Genomic DNA, 23,920 nt, shown 5'->3' with positions numbered 1-23,920 from the left:
AAGATATAACTGAATGTAACTAGAGTTTTCTTTCCTTGAGAACAGGTTTGACAGGAAGGAGTGTGAGGAGTGTGAAGGGGCTGAGGTTGGGAAACAACCCGAGCACTGGGGAAAGGTTCCAGGAAAGGAAGGCTGGGGATTTAAGTCAGAAAACCTTCATCAAATTCCAGTCTTTCAAAATGGAGACTGGAGGTCCTATTCCAGGTGTGGGCTCTTCTGCTTTTTATTCGGAATCCTGGGTACTGATTTTCTCTTCTTCATGCTGTGCCCTATGTAATTTGCTAATTGATGATCTTGGCTGTGATAGGTTCAGGTGAATTTAGTTGAAGACTGTTCTGCTTCATGCATTCTTAGCTTTGGGTGGAAGTTGAAAGTGACTCTGAACATTTTGAGAATTTTGAGGGCTTCGTCAGCATTTCTAACACCAAAATGGCTCATTTTATTGCCCAAAGTCATACCTGCCTTCATGGCGAGTCCTTCCAGGCTTCTGGTTATAAGTCGCCCAGCAACCAAATATTGCATGGTTGGGGTTTAGGAGTTAGTTGGATTAGTCCTGGAGCTGATCTGATCAAAAAGTTTGAAAGAGCCCTAGACAAAGGGCTCTCTCTAGATTTTGCCTATCCTGGCTCTGTCCTTGGCCTAGGAGCCAGTGATTTGTCAGAGTGAGAGCATGAGGGCTCTGATCTTAATAGAGAATCTAAGAACAAGCAGAGATGGGAAGATCTCCATTGTTCTCAGATGCATTGTGCTTGTGGTTGTCTCCCTGTGGCTGTTCTGGAGGATTGGCCCTCTTCTTCCTAAACAAGGAGTAAACAAGTCTGATGACTCTATAAGCAAGATTATATACACTGGCGCCAAATTACTAATCTTTTCCATATGTGAACAGATGGGCTTCCCAACACGATCTCCTTCAGCCTGGAAGAGGAAGAGGAACTGGAGGGTGGAGGGTCAGCAGAATTCACGTGCTTCTCAGAAGATCTCGTGGCAGAGCAGCTGACCTACATGGATGCAGTATGTCTTCTCTTTGTGATCAGATGTACTTTCACTTAAAACATAGGGGAGTGATGGCACTGGTGCCCCGGTGACAGCAGTGGGATAATGTGATTTTAAGTCTTCTTGAATCCTTGAGACAGGCTGCGCCTGCAGATACAGAGTTAAGATGTGTCTTGAATCAATCATCTGAATAATTCAGGCCTGAGCTCTTCTTGCAACTCTAGGAGAAGGTGCTTTTGGAGCTCAAGACACAGAGGGAAATAAGAATTCGAATCCCTGTGAAACAAAATCTGCCTTGTTCTGTGGGTATTTTTCTCCCTTTACACTCATAAATATTTCAAGATCTGAACTGTTTATTTGGAGGATTGTAAAGGGATCAAAGTATAAGTTAGAATAAAATAAATTCACAGAATCCACATGTGATTGTATCTGGCCCCTCATTTCCACGTGTGCTTTCTGTACTTTTGAAGTTTGAATATTTTTGTGAGCTGGACATATTTGAGTATGTCAGTCAGATTTCATAGGTCGGTGTTAGATGGTAAATACAAGAGGACTGTGAGGAGTTATCGTGGTGGCTTTAGCTCTTCTGCTTTATCACTTTTGACAAGGCAGTGTGGAACAGGGTGGAGATTTTCCTTCTAGTGAACATTATCGATGAGTATATTAATTATTTACTTTTGTCTGTTGAAATGGACACCATGAGACAAATCAAGTAGAAAAGGATTATCTGGCCATTCACAAAAATACCAATTTACAAATGACCCAGATGACATGCTTTGCCATATGAAATGTCTGTGTTGTCCTTAAAGTCAGTTCCTCTTTTGTTCCAGCAACTCTTCAAGAAAGTAGTGCCTCACCACTGCCTGGGCTGCATTTGGTCTCGAAGGGATAAGAAGGAAAACAAACATTTGGCTCCTACGATCCGTGCCACCATCTCTCAGTTTAATACCCTCACCAAATGTGTTGTCAGCACCATCCTGGGGGGCAAAGAACTCAAAACTCAGCAGAGAGCCAAAATCATTGAGAAGTGGATCAACATCGCTCATGTAATTGTCTTTTATAAAATATTCTTTGTGTTTGGTAGATGCAAGAGACTGCTCCATCACTTCGTTTAAATGGTTTAGCTGTTTGGTTGAAAAGGCAGTCAAAAGACCATATATGAGAGCCCACTGGGTTTTTGTTGTTCTTCCAGAGTAAGAAAAAAGTTGCCTTTCTAAACTTGGCAGCTTATTTATTTTCCTCTTTTTTAAAAAATTGGACCCCTGCTCACTTCTTCCCAGTTATGGGCTCTCACACTGCTACCTCTCCAGAGTGAGACATTCTGTCTGCTTTCCCCTTTGTATTCACGACAAGACTGAGTGTTGGTTTCAGCACCATGTTCAGTAAATATAAATGTATGGTCTGCATGTCAAAACAGACTGCCCTTCAACCCAGAGTGATTACCTATGCCCCCTCCCAGTACCTGGAGGCATTACATCTTCTGCAGTTTTGAAGAGCTGGTACTTCTTCAGAGTCCTGAATCTCTTTTCTAAAGGACTGAGACACTTACAGAGATCTCATATTAATCTGAGGTCATATCTCATATAAATCTGAAGTTGGAGGGGAGGAGTCTGTTCCTAGGCCTGACTCACATTCTTCTGAGTGTTGGAGTCTAGTCTCTTGGATGAACTGCTTACATACCATAGGACCTCCCCTTCTCAGCATCTTATCTCATGACTGAGAAAATGGCAACAGTGTGCAGTCAGTGGGCCACCAAATATTTTGTGAACTCCTAATGTGTGTAAACCACAATATTCTGTACTTAGGGGACATACTAGGATAGAGCATAATTATTTGTTTGCAGGAACCCGTACTCAAACAAGGAAGCTAAGATATACTGGAATTATGTCAGCCTGAGACAGTAGAGGAGTAGGGCCATGGGAGATAAGCACTGTAAAAGTGGGGGAGAGAGAAATCATTTCTGATGGGATGATCAAGGAAGGTTTCATGGATGAATTGACATTTGAAATTAACTTTGAGTAACAGATAGGATTTTTGGTATTTGAAGATTAGAGAGGTTTTTTTTTTCTAGGCGAAAGAAATTACATCAGCAAAATAATGATTTTGAAAAATTATTAATATGAAAATATCATATTAATTTGTGTTCTGGGCTCTATGGGTAAACTCTCAACCAAAACACATTTTGCTTTATGTCCCCTTAAATATATTTTTCCTTGAGCCCCTATTGATAGGGCATAATGTTACATTCTCTTTTGTTGTCTTTGATTAAAGAGCAGAGACACAATTGTGCCAGATAATTTGCCTTGAGTCTTCAGGTGGTCTGTTATTACAGACTTCTTAGTGTATTATGAAAGTCAGCAAGAAACAAAGAGTGTAAGTTGCATAAACAACTTCTATTTCTCCTATTCTAAATCGAGCTTATTGCTCAGCAAGTAAGAGATACAAAAGAAGTTGTGAGTGAGATATAGTGTAGAAGTTCTCTGTTTTTTTAGAATGATAAGGAATTTTTTTTTTTTGCCATAAGTGTCACAGCATGTCTCAAAAGCAGACTGTCTACCCCTAATTCATTCAACTACTTTGGCTATAGTGACAATATAGCATCTGTGTATGTGACATAGTGGGGCTCAAGCGATGACTTTTGGTCCAAATTGAATGTAAATTGTGCATTTATGTAGTAATAAGAAATGCAAGTTGAATCATTTGAAGTATATTTCAAATCCCATATCATGTGCTAATAAAGCCAAGGGCTCTTACTTTTTTTTTGGTGATATCACTTCCTAATACTGAGTATGTTGTATCTTTTACAATTGTGTAGGGAAATGTAATAAAATAATGAGGCTCACCAGTGGTTTGCTACCAAGATTTATTTTACCTTTCCTGCATTCATCGTAGTCAATTTCTATTGAAAGGATATTTGAAAAAGAAAATTTTTCTGACCTAATATGACTATATTTTCTTGGACTGCCCTTAATGGTGTGTTTTTACTTTTGCATCACATCTCCTGGAAGATGCCTCTTTTTCTAGAAATGGGACCAGATGCCTTTTGTACTCCTTTAAACCCTTAGTTTAAGCCTCTTTTTGAATAATGTGTTCCATGTGTTTATTTCAATTTGCATGATGTATCTGTTCCTGAGTTCCTTTTTTTATTGCAAGTTTCCTGATTTTTAGAATATAACTTTTGTGAACCTTTGTTGAACCATGCTCCCATAGGCTTAGTTTCCAGATTGCAATTCAGAACATTTCTCTTGTTCTCTCTCTCTTCCCCTCCCTCCCTCCCTCTTTTCCTCCCTCCCTCCCTCCTTCCCCTCCTTCCTGTCCCTCCCTCCCTCCCTTCCTTCCTTCCTTCTTTCCTCCCTCCCTCCCTCCCTCCTTCTCTTTCTTTGTTTCTCTCTTTCTCTCTCCTTCTCTCTTTCTCTTTATATCTTTCCAAATAAGGGGAGGAAATTGAGGCATTTAAAAAGGGTGGACATGACTTTTATTAAGTACTTTGGCATTTACTCTAAAGAAAACGTTTGAGGGTTTGTTTGGCATAGTTTTCAGTGTCCAGATTTTGGCATGCTAAATTAGAGTGCTGTTTTTCCTTCGTATTCAGGATTAACATTTCTTTGTGAAATGATTCTCGAAGTGATTTACATTTATGCCCAATCACTCTGGGACTTCTTACCTGAGATACTCTACACAAAACCAAATACGTGCTCACATGGTGTACTCGCTTGTAAACACTGGGCCTAGTACGCTGTCATGTGCCTGTATATGAAGCATCTCCTTTGACATAAGGCCTGGTCCAGTCTCCTCACGTTGCTACCTTCCTCATGCCAGCCAAGAATGGGACTTTCTCCCTGTCTGTTTTGCTGTCCCTGCTATTCAGTCACAGGACTTTGACTCCAAGGTCACTAACTGCTGATGCTACAGGCTCCTTATGGTAGCTTAAGTTTAAATAGGGAGCCTCTCTCCTTACCCAGAAAATGGCATCCAGAATGTTTCCTGTTCTCTTTCTATTTTGTTTTAAAACATTGCCAAAATGAATTTTATTTTAAAAGGCCGAGTTATTTTGGAAGCATTGAAATACCAAGGTGTTTTTGAATGTTTATGGTTGCAGGACAAGCCAATTTGAAACCAAATGAATGCGTATAAAAATATCCCCCCTTGGCTAAGAGCATAAAAGCCAAAGTTCAACTTGTGGTGAATTTTTATTGCCAAATTATATACACCTCTGTGGACAAGGGTTGGTGATGAGATGTTCAATACCATCTGACCTCAAAGTGGCTGCTGCCTAGCTCATTTTGGGATCTAAAGAAGATCTAAAGTGCATATTTTTAGGACATCTGTGTGCTTTCAGCAGAAGAAAGTTGCTCTTTCTAGCATAGCTCTGTAGACTTACCTCCATTAGTGTTTTTACTAGGAAAGCTGGAAACCATAAAACTGTAACAACAACACAAAAAAATATATTGACGGGAGAAAAACAAGCATACTGTGCCAAAATCTATAAAGTGTTTCGATGACTGGGGTGGGAGGAAGGAGCCACTTTTTGATGTTCACTATTTATACAGCTGCCTATTTTGTGGTAAGAATTCATAGCAGCTGTGATACCTCTAAAACAGGAAACCACCAAGTCACTGTAATATTGATAGTTAAATGCCTTTTATGTTTTAATCACTCCCCATGCAGGAATGTAGACTCCTGAAGAATTTTTCCTCCTTGAGGGCCATCGTTTCGGCACTGCAGTCTAATTCCATCTATCGGTTAAAAAAGACTTGGGCTGCCGTCCCAAGGTAAGTTCCCAAGTGTTTGCTCTGCTTTTCTTTGGCCGGGATAATTAGTGGTTGTGATGAGTCCTCACCTTCAAAGCTTGTATCGCATAACTAGAGAAACATATTTGAAATCCTCTGTGTGTTTCAGGCAGGGTGCATCTTACACATAATCATTAATGACTTTTGAGGCAGGGCTCCTGCAGAAATCAAACTCATTCTAAGTATACCAAAGCCAAGATTATTGGCTTTGGGGATGATTTGAAGGATGTGCTTATTATCTGGATTTTGAGGGATAAGGTTGTGGAGTGATGAAGTTACAGCAATTTGCCATTACTTCTGGTTATTTTTCAGCCTCACTACAAAGCCCTAAGCTATTTTAGGACTCAAGGGGTAATGTGTGCAGATAGGACATTTGTTCTTGATGTTCAGTAGGAAACTATTTAGTTGTCCTTTTAGTTTCAGCATTTTAAAAACTATCTTATTGGCATTAGAAACCTTTAAATGTTCTTTCCTAAGTACCTGAAATTATTAACTGGCCACATCCTATGCTGTTTTTCTTCATATTTCTTGGTGCAACCGTTGGAATAATTAACAACTTGGTTTCCTGATTTTTGCACTACTGCCATCGCTTCCATTTCCGGAACTTCACTGTAGATCAAAGAACTTTGTGCAAAGGAAGGAAAGGTGAGGGAGGGGGCAGTTCTGATTCTCTGTCACTACAGATTTAGAGGCTGGGGATTGTGTCATGAGTACAACTAGGCCAGCTACGTTCAACAAGTTTGCCCAGGTTTGAACTAGTCAGGAAGTTAGGCTATATCAGGGAAGAATGTATAAATTCTGTATGGTCTATACCACATGTGGTATAGTCAGTTTCAGTTAGGAGGAGAGGGATGCCAGCTGGCTTCCCAGCCAGGCTGCCGTAGTGGGGCAGAATGGAAGGTCTGGGTCCTCAGTTTCATAAGTTTACTCAGAGTTGATCAAGCCCTAAGAGACTGGCATTGTTTGAATTTGCAAGAGCCCCAAGCTGGTAAACCAGAGTTTCATAAATTTATGCTGAAAAATGAGTGCCAGAATCCTCAAGCTTGCTGATAAGCTCATATTCTCGTTCAGGGGATAGTCTACTTGGTGTAAGCCAAATTATTTATTAGGTGATTCTTTGATGGGTAAAAAGAAAAAAATAAAGTGGATGTTTATAATGCCTAATGTTACAGAGCTGTAGAAGCCACAGCTACTTGCACTCCAAAGCTCGTGCTTTGTTTATGACATCAATATTTATCAGTAGAAGAACTAGCAGGCTTTTCAAAGACCAATGCAATTTTCTTGATTATTATTCTTTTTTTAGGTTCTTTCTTCTCTATTTTGAATAATCAAGGTGATTGTGTGTATTAAAGAGAGATTAGTTGGTGCAGATTTTCCTCTGCACATTTCTCCTTAAGAACGATGGGGTCATATAAAATCATTACTTGATAGGCCCTGGTGAAATGCGATGGGAAAATCAGAAGCATGCAGTGTCCCCACCCTTCACACCTCCACTTCACCTCTTCTTTCCCTTACCACCACTCCCCACTCAACTGTAGTATAGTATCAAAAACAAAGGGACAGTCAAGTGTTAAAATGTAGCCTTACTCAATTGATTGCAACCTTGTCTGATTGCCACGAAAGGTAATCCTTTCTTTGATGGTTGAAAAAAGAACACTAAGGAAAGTCACGTAACCAGCCTAAGATTTCTTCCACAGCAAGTTTGAGACTAAAACATGAGCAAAAAAAATTAATGGACTTGTATCTTAGTCTCCTTGGCTGCCATATGAAAAGATTTATTCTAGCTGGCTTTTAAAACTATTTTCTAAAGACAAAGGAAAAACCCTCTAAGCTGCATTCTGTGTAACATGTTTCTGGTTTGTTTCTTAGTTGGTTTGTATGTGTTTTAGCAAGGACACTACAGAAGTGTCACAGTTCCTTAGAGAACACACTTCTATATCAGCTTTACATGTTCTCCATTGTTAAATTCAAGGAACAGGATTAAGATAACTTATTTGGACGTGGTGCATCTATACAGTGGAATATTTTGCAGGCATAAAAGGAGTGTAGTACTGATACATGGTGTAACATGAAGGAACCTTGAAAACATGCTAAATTTAAAAAGCCAGCCACAACAGCTACGTATCATATACTTGGACTTGTATATGAAATGTCCAGAATCAGCAAATCTATGGACACGGAATGTAGATCAGTGGTTACCTAGGGCTGGGACTGGGAGGACGGTAGGGTCCCAGGGTGATAGCTAAAGGGTAGAGGGCTGCTTTTTGGGGTGATAAAATATTCTAAAGTTGATGATGGGGATGACTACACAACTCTGTGAATATACTAAAAAGCATTGGACTGTATACTTCAATGATATGTGGATTATATCTCAATAAAGCTGCTATTGTAAGAAAAAAGTTATCTTATTTGGTTATCACTTTCCCTATAATCCTTGACATTTGTCGCTTTAAGTAGACAAAGGGAATACCTATTTATTTCTCTTCATTTAGGGCCACATATAATTAATTTTGAAATTATTTTCTCCAAATATGAATAGCTTAATGGTTTTCTTTATTATTTAGAGTAATATTACACCCACTATAAAACAGGCTCTTAATAATGGTTTTTTTCATAATAATGAAAATGTTGCATATATAGTGATATTGCCCCTATTAATTCTTTGTCTTCAGAATCATGCACTCATTAACCCTGGAGGGTGTGTAGAGAAAACCATGAGGCTCACAGAGATGTAGTGTCCTGGAAAGGGAGAGGGGCAGAGCAGATGCTTTGCATATGTGGTTTCACTCACTGTCCCAGCAGTCCCATAAAAGCACTGTCATATTTCCCTTGTAGAGGTGAGAACATTGAAGCTCAGGAAAGTTAAGCAGCTTGTCCAGGATCATTCAGAAAGTGAGTGGAGAGATGCAATTGGAACTCACCACCTCTGGTTGCAGAGCCCATCCGGTTCCACCATTCTCTGACTCTGGGAGTAGGAATAGTGGCCTGTGAGCCAGAAAATTTGGCTTCCATACCTACAACCCTCAGCAGTTATTCGTGGAAATTTGGGAAAATCCCTGGTTCTGGCATCGTCATCTCTAAACTTAGGGGCCTGGCCAAGATGACCTCTCAGATCTGTGGGCTCTGTGTGTGTAACAGTTTTTTTTGTTTGTTTGTTTAACTCACTGAGAAGAACATGTCCTAATTGAACAACTTGATGCCCCAATTGAATAATCCTTTTTTATGATTATAATATGCATGGCTAGGGAAATATACCTCTCTCCACAGGGGTGGCCAAGTCCACCTTAAAGGAAATAAAAAGCCATCCCGCATAAAAAAAATAATGGGCCTTATCTGTGCTTACAGTACCCACCAACCCTGAGATCAGCACAGTCCCTCCTTAGACATGAGTCCTGAGGACAGCTGGGCCAAAAGTGTCGGGTTATTCCTAACTCTTCATTGTTAATATTTTCTTAATCCCTTTTCATAGGGACCGAATGCTGATGTTTGAAGAACTTTCAGATATCTTCTCAGACCATAATAACCATTTGACCAGCCGAGAACTACTGATGAAGGTGAGGCTCTTAGTGAGGCTGCTGTGTAGTGCTGTTAATAGCTCTGGAATCCATTCAAGGAAGAGTAGTGTGAGGGCTCCTTAAGTTCCTTCAACTCCAAAGAAAGCCTAAAGTAACTAGAAGGCAAAAATTTTTTTAAATGCAGAATCTAAGAAACTTGGGGCTGAGAAAATTCTAAGTCCAGTTGAGCTCTCTCTTTCTACCTCCCTTAGCTTGCCTGTTATGCAAGCAGATTGTGAAACTTGAGTTCATATGTGTATGTACCTCCTTAACAAGCTACTCTGCAAATACCAAGTGCTGGCAGTTAGGTGGGTGAGAGGCCCTGGAATATTCCTTCTCAGCAAAACATCTAGAATGACAGAGGCCAAGCCTGCCTGCAATTCCACATCCTTTATTTGGACTAAATTGCACAATCTGTCAGTCAGCAGTATTTATTGAACACCAAGTAAGTGCTGACTTCTGAACGACACACTAGGTAAAGATATAGCTTAGTTCATTTTATCTCTCCAGACATTTGTTGAATGCCTAATATTTGTAAAGCTTTGAACCTGCTTCTAGAAATATGAAGATGACTAACACAAACACTGTTTCCTGGAGTTTACCATCTAATTGGGGTATATAGACACTAAACAACAAGAATAAATAGTCAAATAAAGACAACTAACAGGTTGTGAACAACCATCAGAGGGGAACTAGCATAGACCAAATATTATCCTCATAGTCTTTCTATAAAGTAGATTTTATCATCATCATTTTGTAGATAGCCAAGACTCAGAGAGGGTAATAACCTGCCCTAAGGCATACAACCAATAGGTGGTAGAGCTAAAATATGAATGTAATGTGGTGAGGCTCTAAAACCTGTGCTTTTATCACCAAGACATAAAGCTATTTCTTCTGACCTTTTTGGAGTAAGGTGCAGGATGGATCAGATCCAGCTTCATAGAGAAGGTAAATTAGTAGTTCAGTAAATATTGGTTGAGCACCCACTAGGTATTGGGGATAAAACCATATTAAAGGCAGTGTTTGATCTTAAGGGGATTACAGTCTCATGTGGGAGGTAAAACATTTATAAAATAGTGTGATAGGTCCTACCATAGGGGAAAGTCCTGAACTGGGCAATCACAAGTTGTGATTCTTATCCTTAATCTCCTTTTCTATAAATGGGAGCCAATCAAAGTATTTGGTCTGTTGACTTCATAGAATTGTTTTGAAGATTCACTATGGTAAAATACTTGAAAGTGCTATGCAAATGTAAGTTATTTTTTGTATTTGGTGAGCTATATTCATGTAAAACCAAAGTATGCATAACAAATGAAAATAAATAGAGAATAAGCTGCATATTTGAGCTTAGGGAAGATACTTGGAGTAGGAGTGAAAATCAGGTAGAGGTGGGGTTAGTAAGAAAAGGCATCCAGGTGCTAACCCTTAGGTTAGTCGATCCTATAAGGGCATTTGTTAAGGTCTTCATGACTGTTCCTGTCCTATGTCCTACTTATCCTTCATGTCTCAGTGTAGACTCCTCCTTTTCTGGAAGCCTTCCTTCATTCTCAGGTCTGTGCTCCAGGAGAAGCTGTCATTTCTCTGTCCTGGCACTTATCACTTGCTCTATTGCAATTGCCTGTCTCTCTACTGGTCTGTAGGCCTCTTGCAGGCAGGGGCTGTATGTATCTTTTCACTTTGTATCCCTAATGTCCAACCAGTGCCTGGCATGCAGTAAGTGTTCAGAAGCTATTGTTTGGCTGCATGAATTGATGGGTCTTATCATTCACATGACTTTTTAACAATATGCCCACTATTAGCCCTTCTTGGAGTAGGTGATATGAGAAGGGCAGTATGTGCTGATGTCTGACTTTGGATTTGCACTACCTGATTAACTGCACACTAAACAATCATTACTGAGATCGTGTTACTCCCTGCTTCACATGCCCCTGGCTTTGCATACTTTAAATGGAAACCCATCTGGCTGGAAGGAGATGGCTTAGTGGTCTCCCTGTCAGCAGTATGAAGCTAGACTAACTGGAGCCACACATTCAAATCCACACAGTCCTGAGTCTTCCTTCCAAAGTAGATAAATTGAATACTGTGCAGCTCATTGCCTGGTAGCAGCCTTCTGGCTGAAGGCTTAGAAGTGAAGCTGTATCTAGACATTAAAGATCCCATAAACCTTTCTTAAATGCAGAAGTTACCCCCCGTACTCTAAATTAAATTTCTTATAGATATGACTCAAATTCCAAAGAAATGGAAAACTTGGCTGTGAATTCATGTGGTCTGTGCATTATCATTAATGATAGTGAAATGCTTTGGGCAGTCCATGTATATCTGTAGGTCCTTTTCCAGTCATTTTTGTTAATCATTCTTCATATGAAGTGTCTAATTCTGAGTGTAAATTGTCAGCACATTTTTTTTTTAAATGGAATCACAAGGTACTTAGTTTCTCAAAAGAGTCACTAGGAAAAACTACCGGCCTCTGTTTCTAGTGTTACTCCTGGTTTTATACGGATTTATGGTTGGGTAACAATATAATAGTTTTATTTTATTTTATTTTTTGTAGATATGTAGTCTCACTATTTTTCTCAGGCTGGTCTCAAATTCTTGGACTCTTAGTTTTAAATGACCTAACTTCTCTTCTTCTGGGAAGATGTAACGTGCCACTTATATAATATGGCCCAGGCAACATGATAATTAGCAAAAATCTGTGGTTTTCCTTTTAATTGTTTTAAAAAATGTTTCATTTCCTCTCAAAGACTATCTTAAACCTGCTATGTCCTTATGATTTCTGAAACCTGGGTAATTCTAAGCAGGTGAATTATAGTCTGGAAATTTCAAGACATCAGGGAAGAAAGCAGAATGCCACCAAATCTTGGTTCTCATGATTCTTGGTAAGAATTTTTTCGGTTGACTTTATATAAAGGACTGCTAGAAAGCCCCAGAAATTCAACCCTGATGGAGACGTATGTTCAGTGACACTCCAAAACATGCTAAACTCAAAGTTAGAGCAAGAATCTGTTACAACTGTGACAGTTCTGAGCTATAATTGCTGGTAGCTACTGAGCTTAAGTTAACCAACATTTATGGAGATGGATCCAGAGTCTAGTAGACAAGTTCCATCTAGACCTAGTAGAAGAGGGCCCTCTGAAGCCCAAGAACAGCATGGATGAGGGTAGCTGAACTCTGCTAAAGATGGTTATAAAGAAAAGGTGAGACTTAAGCAAGCCATTTGCACTAAGAGACGGAGAGGGAAGAGAAGGGCAGAGGGGGAGATAAAAGGAGAGAGAGAGGGAGAAGGAGATTGATGGAGGAAGAGGGAGATTTGGCATTTATCCAAACATAGGTGATGATTAAAATCATGAGATTGGATAGTATTTCCAAAGACATGAGTACAGCAAAAAACAAGAGGATAACTTTGACAAGAAGAAGAATCACTAAGAGAATATGAGAACAGCAGAGGAGGCAGGGGGAGAGAATGAGTGATACAGTCACAAAAACCTATGAAAACTTTCAAGAAGGTTCAAGGGATTGGTGTTGTGTGACATTGCAGAGTAGGAGATTTGGGGCTGAGGAAGGAAAAACTGAAACTGCTGGATGTGGCAGGTAAGTGGATTTTCAGTTGACACCTCATTTGGAATAATAGGGACTCGTCGGTCTTTTTAGATCTCTAGCAGGGATGGAATCTCATTCTCATGAAATCATAAAGTCATGGAATCAACAAGTCTTGTAGCTCCCCATCTCAGGCGTTTCTCTCTCCTATCTAATGAGGAGGTTGTCTTAAGTGCTCTTTTGAGATCCCTTTCACCTCTGTTATTCTGTGATTCTTAGGAGCCTTTGAACTTTTCAGAAATCCTCTTTAGGAATTTTAGCCGTGTCTACAATAACTTATGATACATTATTCCTCTGCCCATAACTGACATACTGGAGGGAGACCAGAAGGACCTACACACTGGAAAGAGGTGGGCACTCTTATTCAAGTCAGACATAATTGATTTCTCACTCTAAGCAAATTCTCAAGAATTTCGGAGGACTCACAACTATCTAGCACAGGAAAGGCGCATATTAGGCTGCTTTCTTTTTTTTAGAGGTGGGGTCTCACTATCTTGCTCAAGTTGGACTTGAACTCCTGGGCTCAAGCGACCCTCCTGCCTCAGCCTTCTGAGTAGCTAGGATTACAGGCGCATGCCGCCATGTCCAGTATAGGCTATTTTCATTCATCCCTGGGAAAAACTATGAATGGGAGATCATTAAATAGTAGCTCTCTTTATTATCATTTGTGATGGGAAGAACTTAAATAGATAATGAGTCACAGTGGGTTCTGTCCCAGTAGTGTACCTGGGACCTGAGTTAAGGCTGAGAGATGGAACATGTTGATGCTCTATCACTATCAGCAAGGCCAAACCACTGAAAAAAACCCTTTTGTGGTTGTACAGTAGTGGAAGGTCACATGCTGTGGTAATACATAAATCTCAGGAAAAGTGACTAAGGAAAAACTAGTGTAGAAGTTATATACTACTGAATTGTGCAATTTACCCCCCCCATTCATGCTGTTCCTGGAAAATGAGAACTTAACAAGACCCCAAAACCGCAAAAGCACTTAATGTTCAGTCAGCAAACTCATGATTACTCATTATATCGAAGAGTTTGTTGTTACAATAGACAGGAGGAGAGAAAGGGTAGCCATGTGTCCTCAGGCACCAGGAGGAAGGATTGATTTGTAAGAGTTCCAAACCTGAGAGGCAATTTAGAAGAACTGACTGGGGGCTGGGGATGTGTGAAAGTTCGACTTTTATGGATTGGTCATGTAGTACAATATTGGACTTCCTCAGAAAACTTCCAGTGCAAAAGTTTCATTTAGCTAAGAAATGCTACAGAAGTAGTCCCTTTCTTTCACAGAATGCTGGCACATCCATTTAAGGCCAAGATCGAGAAATCACAAAATGTACTGAGGAAGTCGATCTTTGTTTTCAGGATATCTGATTACTTTGAGTTTAATTTGGGATCTGTAAAAATGTCTTCATTTATGAGAATTGCCTGGCTTGTATTGATGATTGCTTTCATAACCAAATCAGGTGATCTTCTTACAAAGTAAGGGGAAGGCCAGGTGTGGTGGCTGGCTCATGCCTGTAATCCCAGCACTTGGGGAAGCTGAGGCAGGTGGATGATCTGAGATCAGGAGTTCAAGACCAGCCTGGCCAACATGGCGAAACCCCATCTCTACTAAAAACAAAAAATAAAATAAAATATAAAAATTAGCCAGGTGGTGGCGCATTCCTCTAATCCCAGCTACTCGGGAGGCTGAGGCAGAAGAATCACTTGAACCTGGGAGGCAGAGGTTGCAGTGAGCTGAGATTGCGCCACTGCACTCCAGCCTTCCCAACAGAGTGAGACTTCGTCTCAAAAAAAAAAAAACAAAGTTGGGGGAAGAACAAGAAAATCCAAGTCCACCAGCCTCATTATAAATAGGCAACTTGCAACAAGCCAGCCAAGTATTTGCATAATATACATCGTGAGAGCCTGCTGGAGGCCTCTTCATTTTGCATGGCGTTCCGAGCGAGAGTTATGCAGGGTTGTGTGCGAGAAACTAGATGCCTCTTTACTTCTTACCATTGTGGCATCCTGTATCAATTCCCTCTGTATGCATTTCTGTTTCTCAGGAAGGAACCTCAAAATTTGCAAACCTGGACAGCAGTGTGAAAGAAAACCAGAAGCGTACCCAGAGGCGGCTGCAGCTCCAGAAGGACATGGTATGTTTGGCCCTCGTCTTCCCTGACAGCTCACAGAGGAGAAGGGCCGTGTGCGTCTGGGCTCCCACATGGCACTGGCACCTTCAGTCAACAGGGCACCCAGGCTTTCAGAAAGGGTCTCCCATTCTCTACCCCATTTGTTCTCAGCAGCCCTGGGAGGTCTATAGGAGAGAGATGATTACCCTCATTCAACTAGTAGGAAGTAAGCACTGGGTGGCAAATCCTGTTTTCTGGCAAAGTTGTTTTCTGAAGGTGAGGGGGAGTCTACAGCAGGTCGACTTCCTCCCTCTTACAGTCTCTTCCGCCCCCTCCTGCACTTAGAAGCTGCTCCACCTTGGCCTGAGGGCCTCCTGAGCTTCCTACTGTAGTCAGCTTCTGATACATGGTGACCAAGGAGAAAGAGTGTCTTCTCCACAGGGCCCTGGTCCTTGTACTCAGAGATCTTTTCATTTGTTCTAAACCCTCTAGCCATTGCCCAGCTCTCCTTACTAATCCCAAGGCTAACCAAATCTTTATAGTTTTTCAATATTTAAAGGAGCGTCATGCCTCCCTCCTGAAGACTGAAAGATAGGTATTATCAACTTTAGCTTCATTTTAAACTTCTGACTGTTAGCATAAAGTGTGGAAGACCAGAGGGAGGAGATTAGAGACTGACAAACTCTAAATATTCTGCTTTAAGAGGGTTTTCTCTTTCTTTGGAAAGCTCAACGTAAGTAAGAAATGTTTTTGAATGATAGGACTCTTCTGCAACATGAAGCCTATAAAACATTCACAGTGTTACAAACTTTATTGGTTGTTCAAAGACAAGCTAAAAATAGCTGTTACCAAAAAAATAGATTATTTTAGTACAGGATGAGACCTTGTACACAGAATGGGAAGGACACACTGCAGCTGACAGTGAGTTCCTGAAGGACAAAACCCTCCTTGGTATGAACCTCACAAAGCAGTTCTGGCTGAGGAAGCAGCCAGCCTCATGTCAAGCAGCCTGGCTTTACCCTGTTTGAGGCTTTGTGTTCTGCCAAAATTTCCAGAATTGGCTTGATGAGATTTAGGATAAGGGATCCATGGGGACCGCTTTTTACTTTTCCTTTAGGATGTTTAGTGCCTTGGTGGCTTACTGAAGAAGAGAGATGATTTTAAAGGAGATTTAGTGAAATGAATATAGTGTATCCCTGCAGTTGTAGGTAGAAGTGCCTCCACCTTCATTTCCAACTTTTTATTCTGGAATAAGTTTAGATTTACAGAAAAGCTGCAAAGCTAGAAGTGCAGTTTCCCTCATTGTTAACATCTTCTAAAACCATAGCACATTTGTCAATACTAAGAAACTGACACTGGCATAATACTATTAACTAAAATCTAGACTTTTTTGGATTTCGCGAGTTTTCCACTAGTGTCTTCTTATCTGTTCCAGGACCCAATCCAGCATACCAACTGCATTTTGTTGTCTGTCACCCCTGTCTCTTCAGGTCTACGACAGTGTTTTCTTGACTGTTTTTTATGACCTTGGTTGTCTTAAGGGGTCTATCCAGGTATTCTGTAGAATGTTCCACAGTTTGAGGTTGTCTGCTGTTTTCTAGTGATTAGACTGAGCTTCTGGATTTTTAGAAAGAATATCACAAAGTGCCCTTCTCATCACATCACATCAAGGAGTGAATGAATGGTTTCAGCGTGACATCTGGTGTCATGTTGATGGTGACACGAATGATGTTGATCTTTATTACTTGGTTAAGGAAGAGTTTGCCAGGTTCTTCCTCAGAAGTTACTGTTTTTCTCTTTCCCTCCTCTATTATTTGAGAGTTAGTCACCAAGTCTAGCCCAAGGGGTTATATTAATAGTGATGCCCCATGCTTTTGTGGTACATACTTCTCTGTGTACAACAGCCAATGGTGAGGCAATGACTATCCAGTGCCATCCCCAACTACCAGGAATGTCCCCATGCTCTGAAAGAGAACAGACATCCTTCTCACTTGAGCCAAAGCAAAACATAAACCCCACAGTCAACACTTTTGAACAGATGTGTATGATCTCCTGGCTTTGAGGCTTGGTTTTCATGATTTCACAAGTTAGATATTAGATCATGGAGTTTCTATCCTATTTGTTTAGAAATTTAAAAAATGTTATTCATGGAGGTTAGCACCACTGGCCCGCAGTTAGGCCTTGAATACATCCATTTGCTCCAGCTTGAAGATTCCTAAAACCCCTCAACTTTTCAATAACAATAAATACAGTTTTGCTTTGGATGCTCTTCAGGGTGTGATGCAGGGAACTGTGCCCTACCTGGGCACCTTCCTGACTGACCTGACCATGCTTGACACTGCCCTTCAGGACTACATCGAGGTGAGTTCCATGTGGGTGGTGTGATCGGGCCTGCAGCCTTCCCACTGGATACCCTAAAGAGTAGTTAACTTCTCTTAGTATCTTTTGAAGGTCCAAAAGTACATGGCATTGTGCTAGCTGTTAGGAGGAATACAAAGAATAACACCAAAGACTAACACCAGAAGTGGCTCAAAATCCAGTGGAAGTAATTAATATATCAAAATAAGCAGTGAACGACAGTAATAATAGAAATTCAAACAAATGCACTGAGAGAACATGGGAGATGACAATTATTATTATTTTTTTGAGATGGAGTTTTGCTCTTGCTGTCCAAGCTGGAGTGCAATGGCACGATCTTGGCTCACTGCAATCTCTGCCTCTCGGGTTCAAGCAATTCTCCTGCCTCAGCCTCCCAAGTAGCTGGGATTACAGGCGTGCACCACCACGCCCGGCTAATTTTTTGTATTTTTAGTAGAAACAGGGTTTCACCATATTAGCCAGGCTAGCCTTGAACTCCTGATCACAGGTGATCCGCCCACCTTGGCCTTCCAAAGTGCTGGGATTACAGGCGTTGAGCCACTGCACCCGGCCCACAATGAACTCTTATGAGGGGTTGTGATGAACAGGGCTTATGAAGGAGTGGGTTTGGGTTTGAATAAGACTTTAAGGCCGGGCGCGATGGCTCATGCCTGTAATCCCAGCACTTTAAGAGGTCAAGGCAGGCGAATCACCTGAGGTCAGTTCAAGACCAGCCTGGCCAACATGGTGAAACCCCGTCTCTACTAAAAATACAAAAATTAGGCTGGGCGTGGTGGCTCACGCCTGTAATCCCAGCACTTTGGGAGGCTGAGACAGGCAGATCATGAGGTCAGGAGTTCGAGACCACCCTGGCCAACATGGTGAAACCCCATCTCTACTAAAAACACAAAAATCAGCCGGGCATGGTGACACATGCCTGTAGTCCCAGCTACTCAGGAGGTTGAGGCAGAAGAATTGCTTGAACCCGAGAGGCGGAGGTTGCAGTGAGCTGAGATTGCGCCACTGCACTTCAGCCTGGGTGACAGAGCAAGACCCCATCTCAAAAAAAAGAAAAAGAATAAATAAATAAAAATACAAAAATTAGCCGGTCATGGTGGCAGGTGCCTATAATCCCAACTACTCTGGAGGCTGAGGCAGGAGAATCACTTGAGCTCGGGAGGCAGAGGTTGCAGTGAGCCGAGATCGTGTCATTGCACGATCTAGGTGCCAGCCTAGGTGCCAGAGTGAGACTCGGTCTCAAACAAAAACAAATGAACAAACAAACAAAAAACCCCACAAGACTTTAATGTTGAGTAGGACTACTTGGTGGGGTAGAGAGTTAGTCAAATTTGTGATTTTTCAAATATGCTTTTCTTTTTGTATTGCTGCCTGCTGTGGGGTATTTTTCTCTCTCTCTGTCTCTCTCTCTCTCTGTCCCCTTGTCCCTCTTTCTCTCTGTTCCCCCTCTCTCTACCCCTACTCCCTTCATCCCCCATCTTCTCTGAAAGGGAAAATACATGAAAACTCAGATAAACAACTTGTTAGTAGCAGCAATAAAATATTAAGTGAAGAAGAAATTTCAAATTTGAAATGAAATTGAAAGATTGCTTGCATATTTCAGTATATACTACCCCCTTGTTATCATATGCAACCAGCCTGCTTTTATTGTATCTTAATTAGAAGAAGTAGAAGTTACTTTGCATAGATCTACCTACCTTTGGATTTGCCACAGTGTTGTGGACACATTTATTCATTTTGCATCTCCTGACTTCTATGTCTCTTCACATCCTCTTTCTCAGCTTATCTCAGGAAACACCCATCAGTGTTGGGGAATTCTGGGGAGTAACCAAAGATTTAGAAGTTAAATTCAGCCTACTGAGAATAGGAGCTGAGGGGATGAAGAATTGAAACTTAACTTTTCATGATGCTATGGAGAAATGACTTCCCTTTTGATAAACCGTATGAGTCAATGACCATCTGTTTTAGTTGCTTTTGGTAAGGGAAAAAAGTGTAATGGAATATTTACTCAAGCTTTTATCTTTACTGGTTCTGCAAGTGTCTTTGGATCCTGATTTGTAATTATTTATCATTACTATTTTAGTTGGTTTCAGACATTTCAAGAGAAGGCTTTCTGCTTATCCTGCCTTATAATAATAATTTTTTTAAAAGCAAAACAGGACTCTCTTCTTCCACAGTAGTCGTAATTATAGGATCATTGATAATTGTGACTTTATCACCCCTTTGATCTATTTTAATGTGACCTACAACAACATATGGCTGTGTTTTAAAGTAGCTTGGTTGCTCACTCTTTTTATTAAAATTTATTTTAGGGTGGACTGATAAACTTTGAGAAAAGGAGAAGGGTAAGTAGAGTTGTTGGCTGTGTTTCCTTTGTCTGAGCATGAAAAAAATGAAAGAAATGGGGACTTAAGTTTTTTTGTAGAGGCAGAAAAAAATGAGTTAGCACCTACTGAACGTTTATCATATACCATTTTGCTTGGCATGCTCCTATACATTATCCCCCACTAGCCTTATGAGGTAGGTTTTATCATCCTCAATTCAAAGGTGAGGAAGCTAGGACTCAAGAGATTAAATTACTGGACGAGAATCTCTTGGTGGCAAAGCCAGGGTTCTCATCCTGTCCTGATGCCCCAAAGCCCACACTTCTTCCCTGCCCACTCCTTATCTCCTTTACAATTAGCTTCAGCAATAGCAGGCTTGCCACTTAATTAATAACAATGTATTTTATACTTGAAGATTACTAAGAGTAGACTTTAAGTATTCTCATCACAAATAAATATGTGAAGTAATGCATATGTTAGTTAGCCTGATTTAGCCATTCCACGGTATATACATGTTTCAGAACATCATGTTGCACACCATAAATACAAACAATTTTTTAATTTGCCAATTAAAATAAAAACTAGGTTTACCCTATTAAGGATAAGGGGTTTCTGATGAGTAAATGACATAGAAGAGTTAATAAAGATGGTAAACTCTCGTGGGTCTACTTGAGAGAGGAAAGGAAATGGTCTTCGTCTTCGGTGTAGGTAGTTATTCTTTCCCTTTCATGTCAGCATAGGAAGGTGTGCTCAACATCAATTTCAGTCTTTCTGTGGATAGCACAGTTCTGAACTGTGCTATTCAAGATAAAACAGTCTTGAAATTTTTCTGTGATTTTCATATTCAAATGGCATATTTAAATAGATATTTAAAAGACTCAAAGGAAAATGAGTGAGCAAAATAATAACTTCACCCTGTAGTACTCTCATTATTTTTCAGTACTTTCACATTCCACAAATATTGACTGTCTACCTAACATGGGGGGGGTTTGGGAATTACAGCAGAGAAAGAACAGAGCTGCCTGCCCTCATAAAGTTCACTATCCAGGAGAGAGGTAGACAAATAAATAGGCAGTTATAATACAACCTGAAAAGGGTTTGTGAGCAGAAGTAGTGGGTGTTAGAGAAGTATATAGGTGGGGTATCTATCTCCAACTTGTAGGGCCAGAGAAACTTCCAGGAGAAAATGACGTTGAAGTTAAAACCAAAAAGGCATAGAGGAGCTAAACCAAGCTGGGCTTATCAGAACAAGATACTAACCTGGACAAATGTAAATTTTTTGTCCCATATAGACGATACGTTTTTCTTTAGCATGATGGTAAATATTCCTTGAGGATACTGAGACCAAGGGCCGAGGTCACTGGATGGCAAGTTGAGACTTGGAGAATCTACCAGTTCTTGAGTTACTTCTGTCATGTCCTGTAATGATAATAAATTCAGTTATTGCCCCCTCAGTTCCCCTCTCTGTCATTTAACTTCAGAATAACCGTGGTTGGTAATCTCTTTCCTTTTTAGACTAGGATATTAAACTTCTGGAAAGTTTGACTGTAAAACCTAAACCTAAAGCTTATACCCATTGCTGACTTAAATTTTTTTTATTGAAACATCCAAATAAGTATAAATAATTTTCAACATAATTATGTACTTGCCTCTCTGTGAGTTTTAAAAGACTTAGTTAAATGATTTAGTGGCGTAGTAAAAACCCAAGGATTCAGGAAATCTAAACATTCAATTTTATGAGACCTAGGACTGTTTAGATACTCAGCCCTACCAAAACTTATTTATTGAGGGGTAAAGGTTGAGGAAGATGGGGATGGGGATCTTGGGAGCTCCCTGACTTAAAGTATTTCTTTTCTTTTCTTTTTTTTAAGAAATGTGAATAGAAATTAATATATTTTATGAAGTACTTAAAACCTTAAAAATCATTTTTCTATTCCAAGGATGAAAGTGAAAAAGAGAAAAAGGAAGCCACTGTAACTTAACGTAGTGACTAGTTTGGGTTGCTTTGGTAGCTTGTTTTATACAAATTGCTTTCTCAAGGAGAAAAGAGGATTAAAAATTAAAGCATGCAAGGACTTTGGAGAGTTCTAGTTAGAATTTTTAAGAGTTAGTTAGCTCCTTTATTTTTAAGGAAGCAGTATTTCAGAATCCTCCTAGATGGTTTTCTTCATCTTTTATCCTAATGTGGTATATTTTCATGTTGAAAGATTCTATATTTGGTTGGCCTTATTATTCAGTCTTTTTTTTTTAATTTTTGGTATTCTGTCTGCTTTAGGAATTTGAAGTGATTGCCCAGATAAAGCTCTTACAGTCTGCCTGCAACAGCTATTGCATGACCCCAGACCAAAAGTTCATCCAGTGGTTCCAGAGGCAGCAGCTCCTGACAGAGGAGGAGAGGTGGGATCACCTGTCGTTCATCGGGGTAGAACTGAAGTGTTGGCAAGAAAAATGCTGCATTTAATACCTCGCTGGGTCATTTATTCAACAACTATTTAGTGAGCAGCTGCTAGGTTCCAGGTCCTTGGTTTTCAAAGGCACATGGTGTGGCAGGAAAGGCTGAGGTGATAGCATCAAGATGTACTTTCAGACTCTTGCTTGGCCACTTATTTATCTTTGTAACCTTGAACAAGTCATTTGTTCTTCCCTATCTTAAGGATGCTCATCTGTAGAATGTTTGTGAGGCGTAACTAAGATCTTATGTGGGAATGCTTTGTTAGAATGCTTGTCCTCAGCGTTATCACCACCACCATTGTCACTGTGTTTGTCATTCCTGTTAATTGATGGTAGCTTTCCAGGAAGCTTTCAACCTAGAGGGGTTGAGAGACTCATGAAACATTGAAATATGATGGGTAACTACATTCCTACAAAACCTATGGGAAGAATTGGGGAAAATAAGGAAAATATAAAGGCATTAATATTTAGGCTGGCTGTAAAGGAGAAACAAGATTTTGCCATAAGAACCGGAAGAGAACATTCCAGACCGAGAGAGAACACAAGCAAAAGCTTGGTGGCCTGACATGTTTGGCATTTGAAGGAACAGTGATAACTCAGGTGTGGCAGGGACACAAAGAACAGTTTAAAAATAGTGGGATGGGCATAGAAAGGCATGTTCACTTGAGTGCCCTGCCTGCTGGCTCAGCACGTCCCTGTCCTGTAGCCTGCTCGCTTGTTGGCAGATTGGTCTGCAGGCCATATGTGGCCCACTGCCTGTTTTTACATTTTTAAATGATTGGGGTGGGGGGGAACAAAAAAAGAATATTTTGTGACACGAAACAGTTATTTGAAATTCAAATTTCAGTATCTACATAAATATGGTTTTATTGAAACACAGCCCGTTCATTTACATCTCATCTATGGTTGCTTTCATGCTGTAAAGACAGAGTTGAGTAGTTGCAACAGAGACCATATGGCCCACAAAGCCTAAAATACTATGTGATCCTTTACAGAAGAAGTTGGCCCATCCCTACCCTAGCCCAGGGGATTTCTTTGGAAGTTTATCATAAGGGAGAGTGAAATTGACAGCAAAATAAGTATTTACAAAAAAAAAAAAACTTAAGGTTTAGAGAAATATTTGAATGAATTAATGACAGCATTTGGATTCAAACTCAGGTCTGCCTGGCTCTACAGCCTAAGCTCTGAAGATGGCTGTATAATGTTGGGCACCCTTCCCCACCTACTCAGTAACGAAATACATCTACTGTCTACAGCTACAAGCTTTCATAAAAGGCACTTGGAATCACATATAAATTCCTCTTGTGCTTGTGTCAGTTATATCTGCCTGGCAGATAGAGGTCTGAATCTGGAGCATTTTTAATTTAGGAAGTTTTGGCAATTAAAAATTTAAAAAAATATTTGTAGGCCACCCTGGCCAACATGGTGAAACCCCATCTCTACTAAAATAAATAAATAGATATATATATATATCTTTATCAGTAATGTAATTGCCTATGTCTGTTCATTGAAGATCAGATAGATTACAAAAGTCTCTTCATTTTCTTTAGATAAAACTAAGTCATTTGTGCGTGTGCACAAACACACATACAAAATAGTAGGAAGGAGGTAATAGAGAAGAAATAGGAGGGGGAGGTAGTAGAGGAAGGAAGATTCCTCCACTGGCCTAGCAGTGGGATGAGAATGATCAGAATGGAGTTAGTTTTTGATGCTGCCAAAGT

General features: G+C 40.3%; 1 protein-coding gene across 10 annotated transcripts in view; it reads left to right on the top strand.

Annotated features, from left to right (window-relative positions):
- RGL1 (ral guanine nucleotide dissociation stimulator like 1) overlaps positions 1-23,920 on the top strand; it is a 291,840-nt gene that overhangs the window by 246,152 nt on the left and 21,768 nt on the right. For all 10 annotated transcript variants that reach the window (XM_003815617.5, XM_003815619.5, XM_014342149.4 and 7 more), the window contains 8 exons: positions 887-1,011; positions 1,824-2,039; positions 5,662-5,765; positions 9,253-9,337; positions 14,983-15,072; positions 17,323-17,409; positions 19,737-19,769; positions 22,024-22,145. In XM_003815617.5, the coding sequence (XP_003815665.1) occupies positions 887-1,011; positions 1,824-2,039; positions 5,662-5,765; positions 9,253-9,337; positions 14,983-15,072; positions 17,323-17,409; positions 19,737-19,769; positions 22,024-22,145 (862 nt within the window). The remainder of the gene's footprint in view (positions 1-886; positions 1,012-1,823; positions 2,040-5,661; positions 5,766-9,252; positions 9,338-14,982; positions 15,073-17,322; positions 17,410-19,736; positions 19,770-22,023; positions 22,146-23,920) is intronic.

Source organism: Pan paniscus, chromosome 1 (genome assembly GCF_029289425.2).
Source record: "Pan paniscus chromosome 1, NHGRI_mPanPan1-v2.0_pri, whole genome shotgun sequence".
Classification (NCBI taxonomy): Eukaryota; Metazoa; Chordata; class Mammalia; order Primates; family Hominidae; genus Pan; species Pan paniscus.
This window is presented reverse-complemented; position numbering and strand designations above follow the sequence as displayed.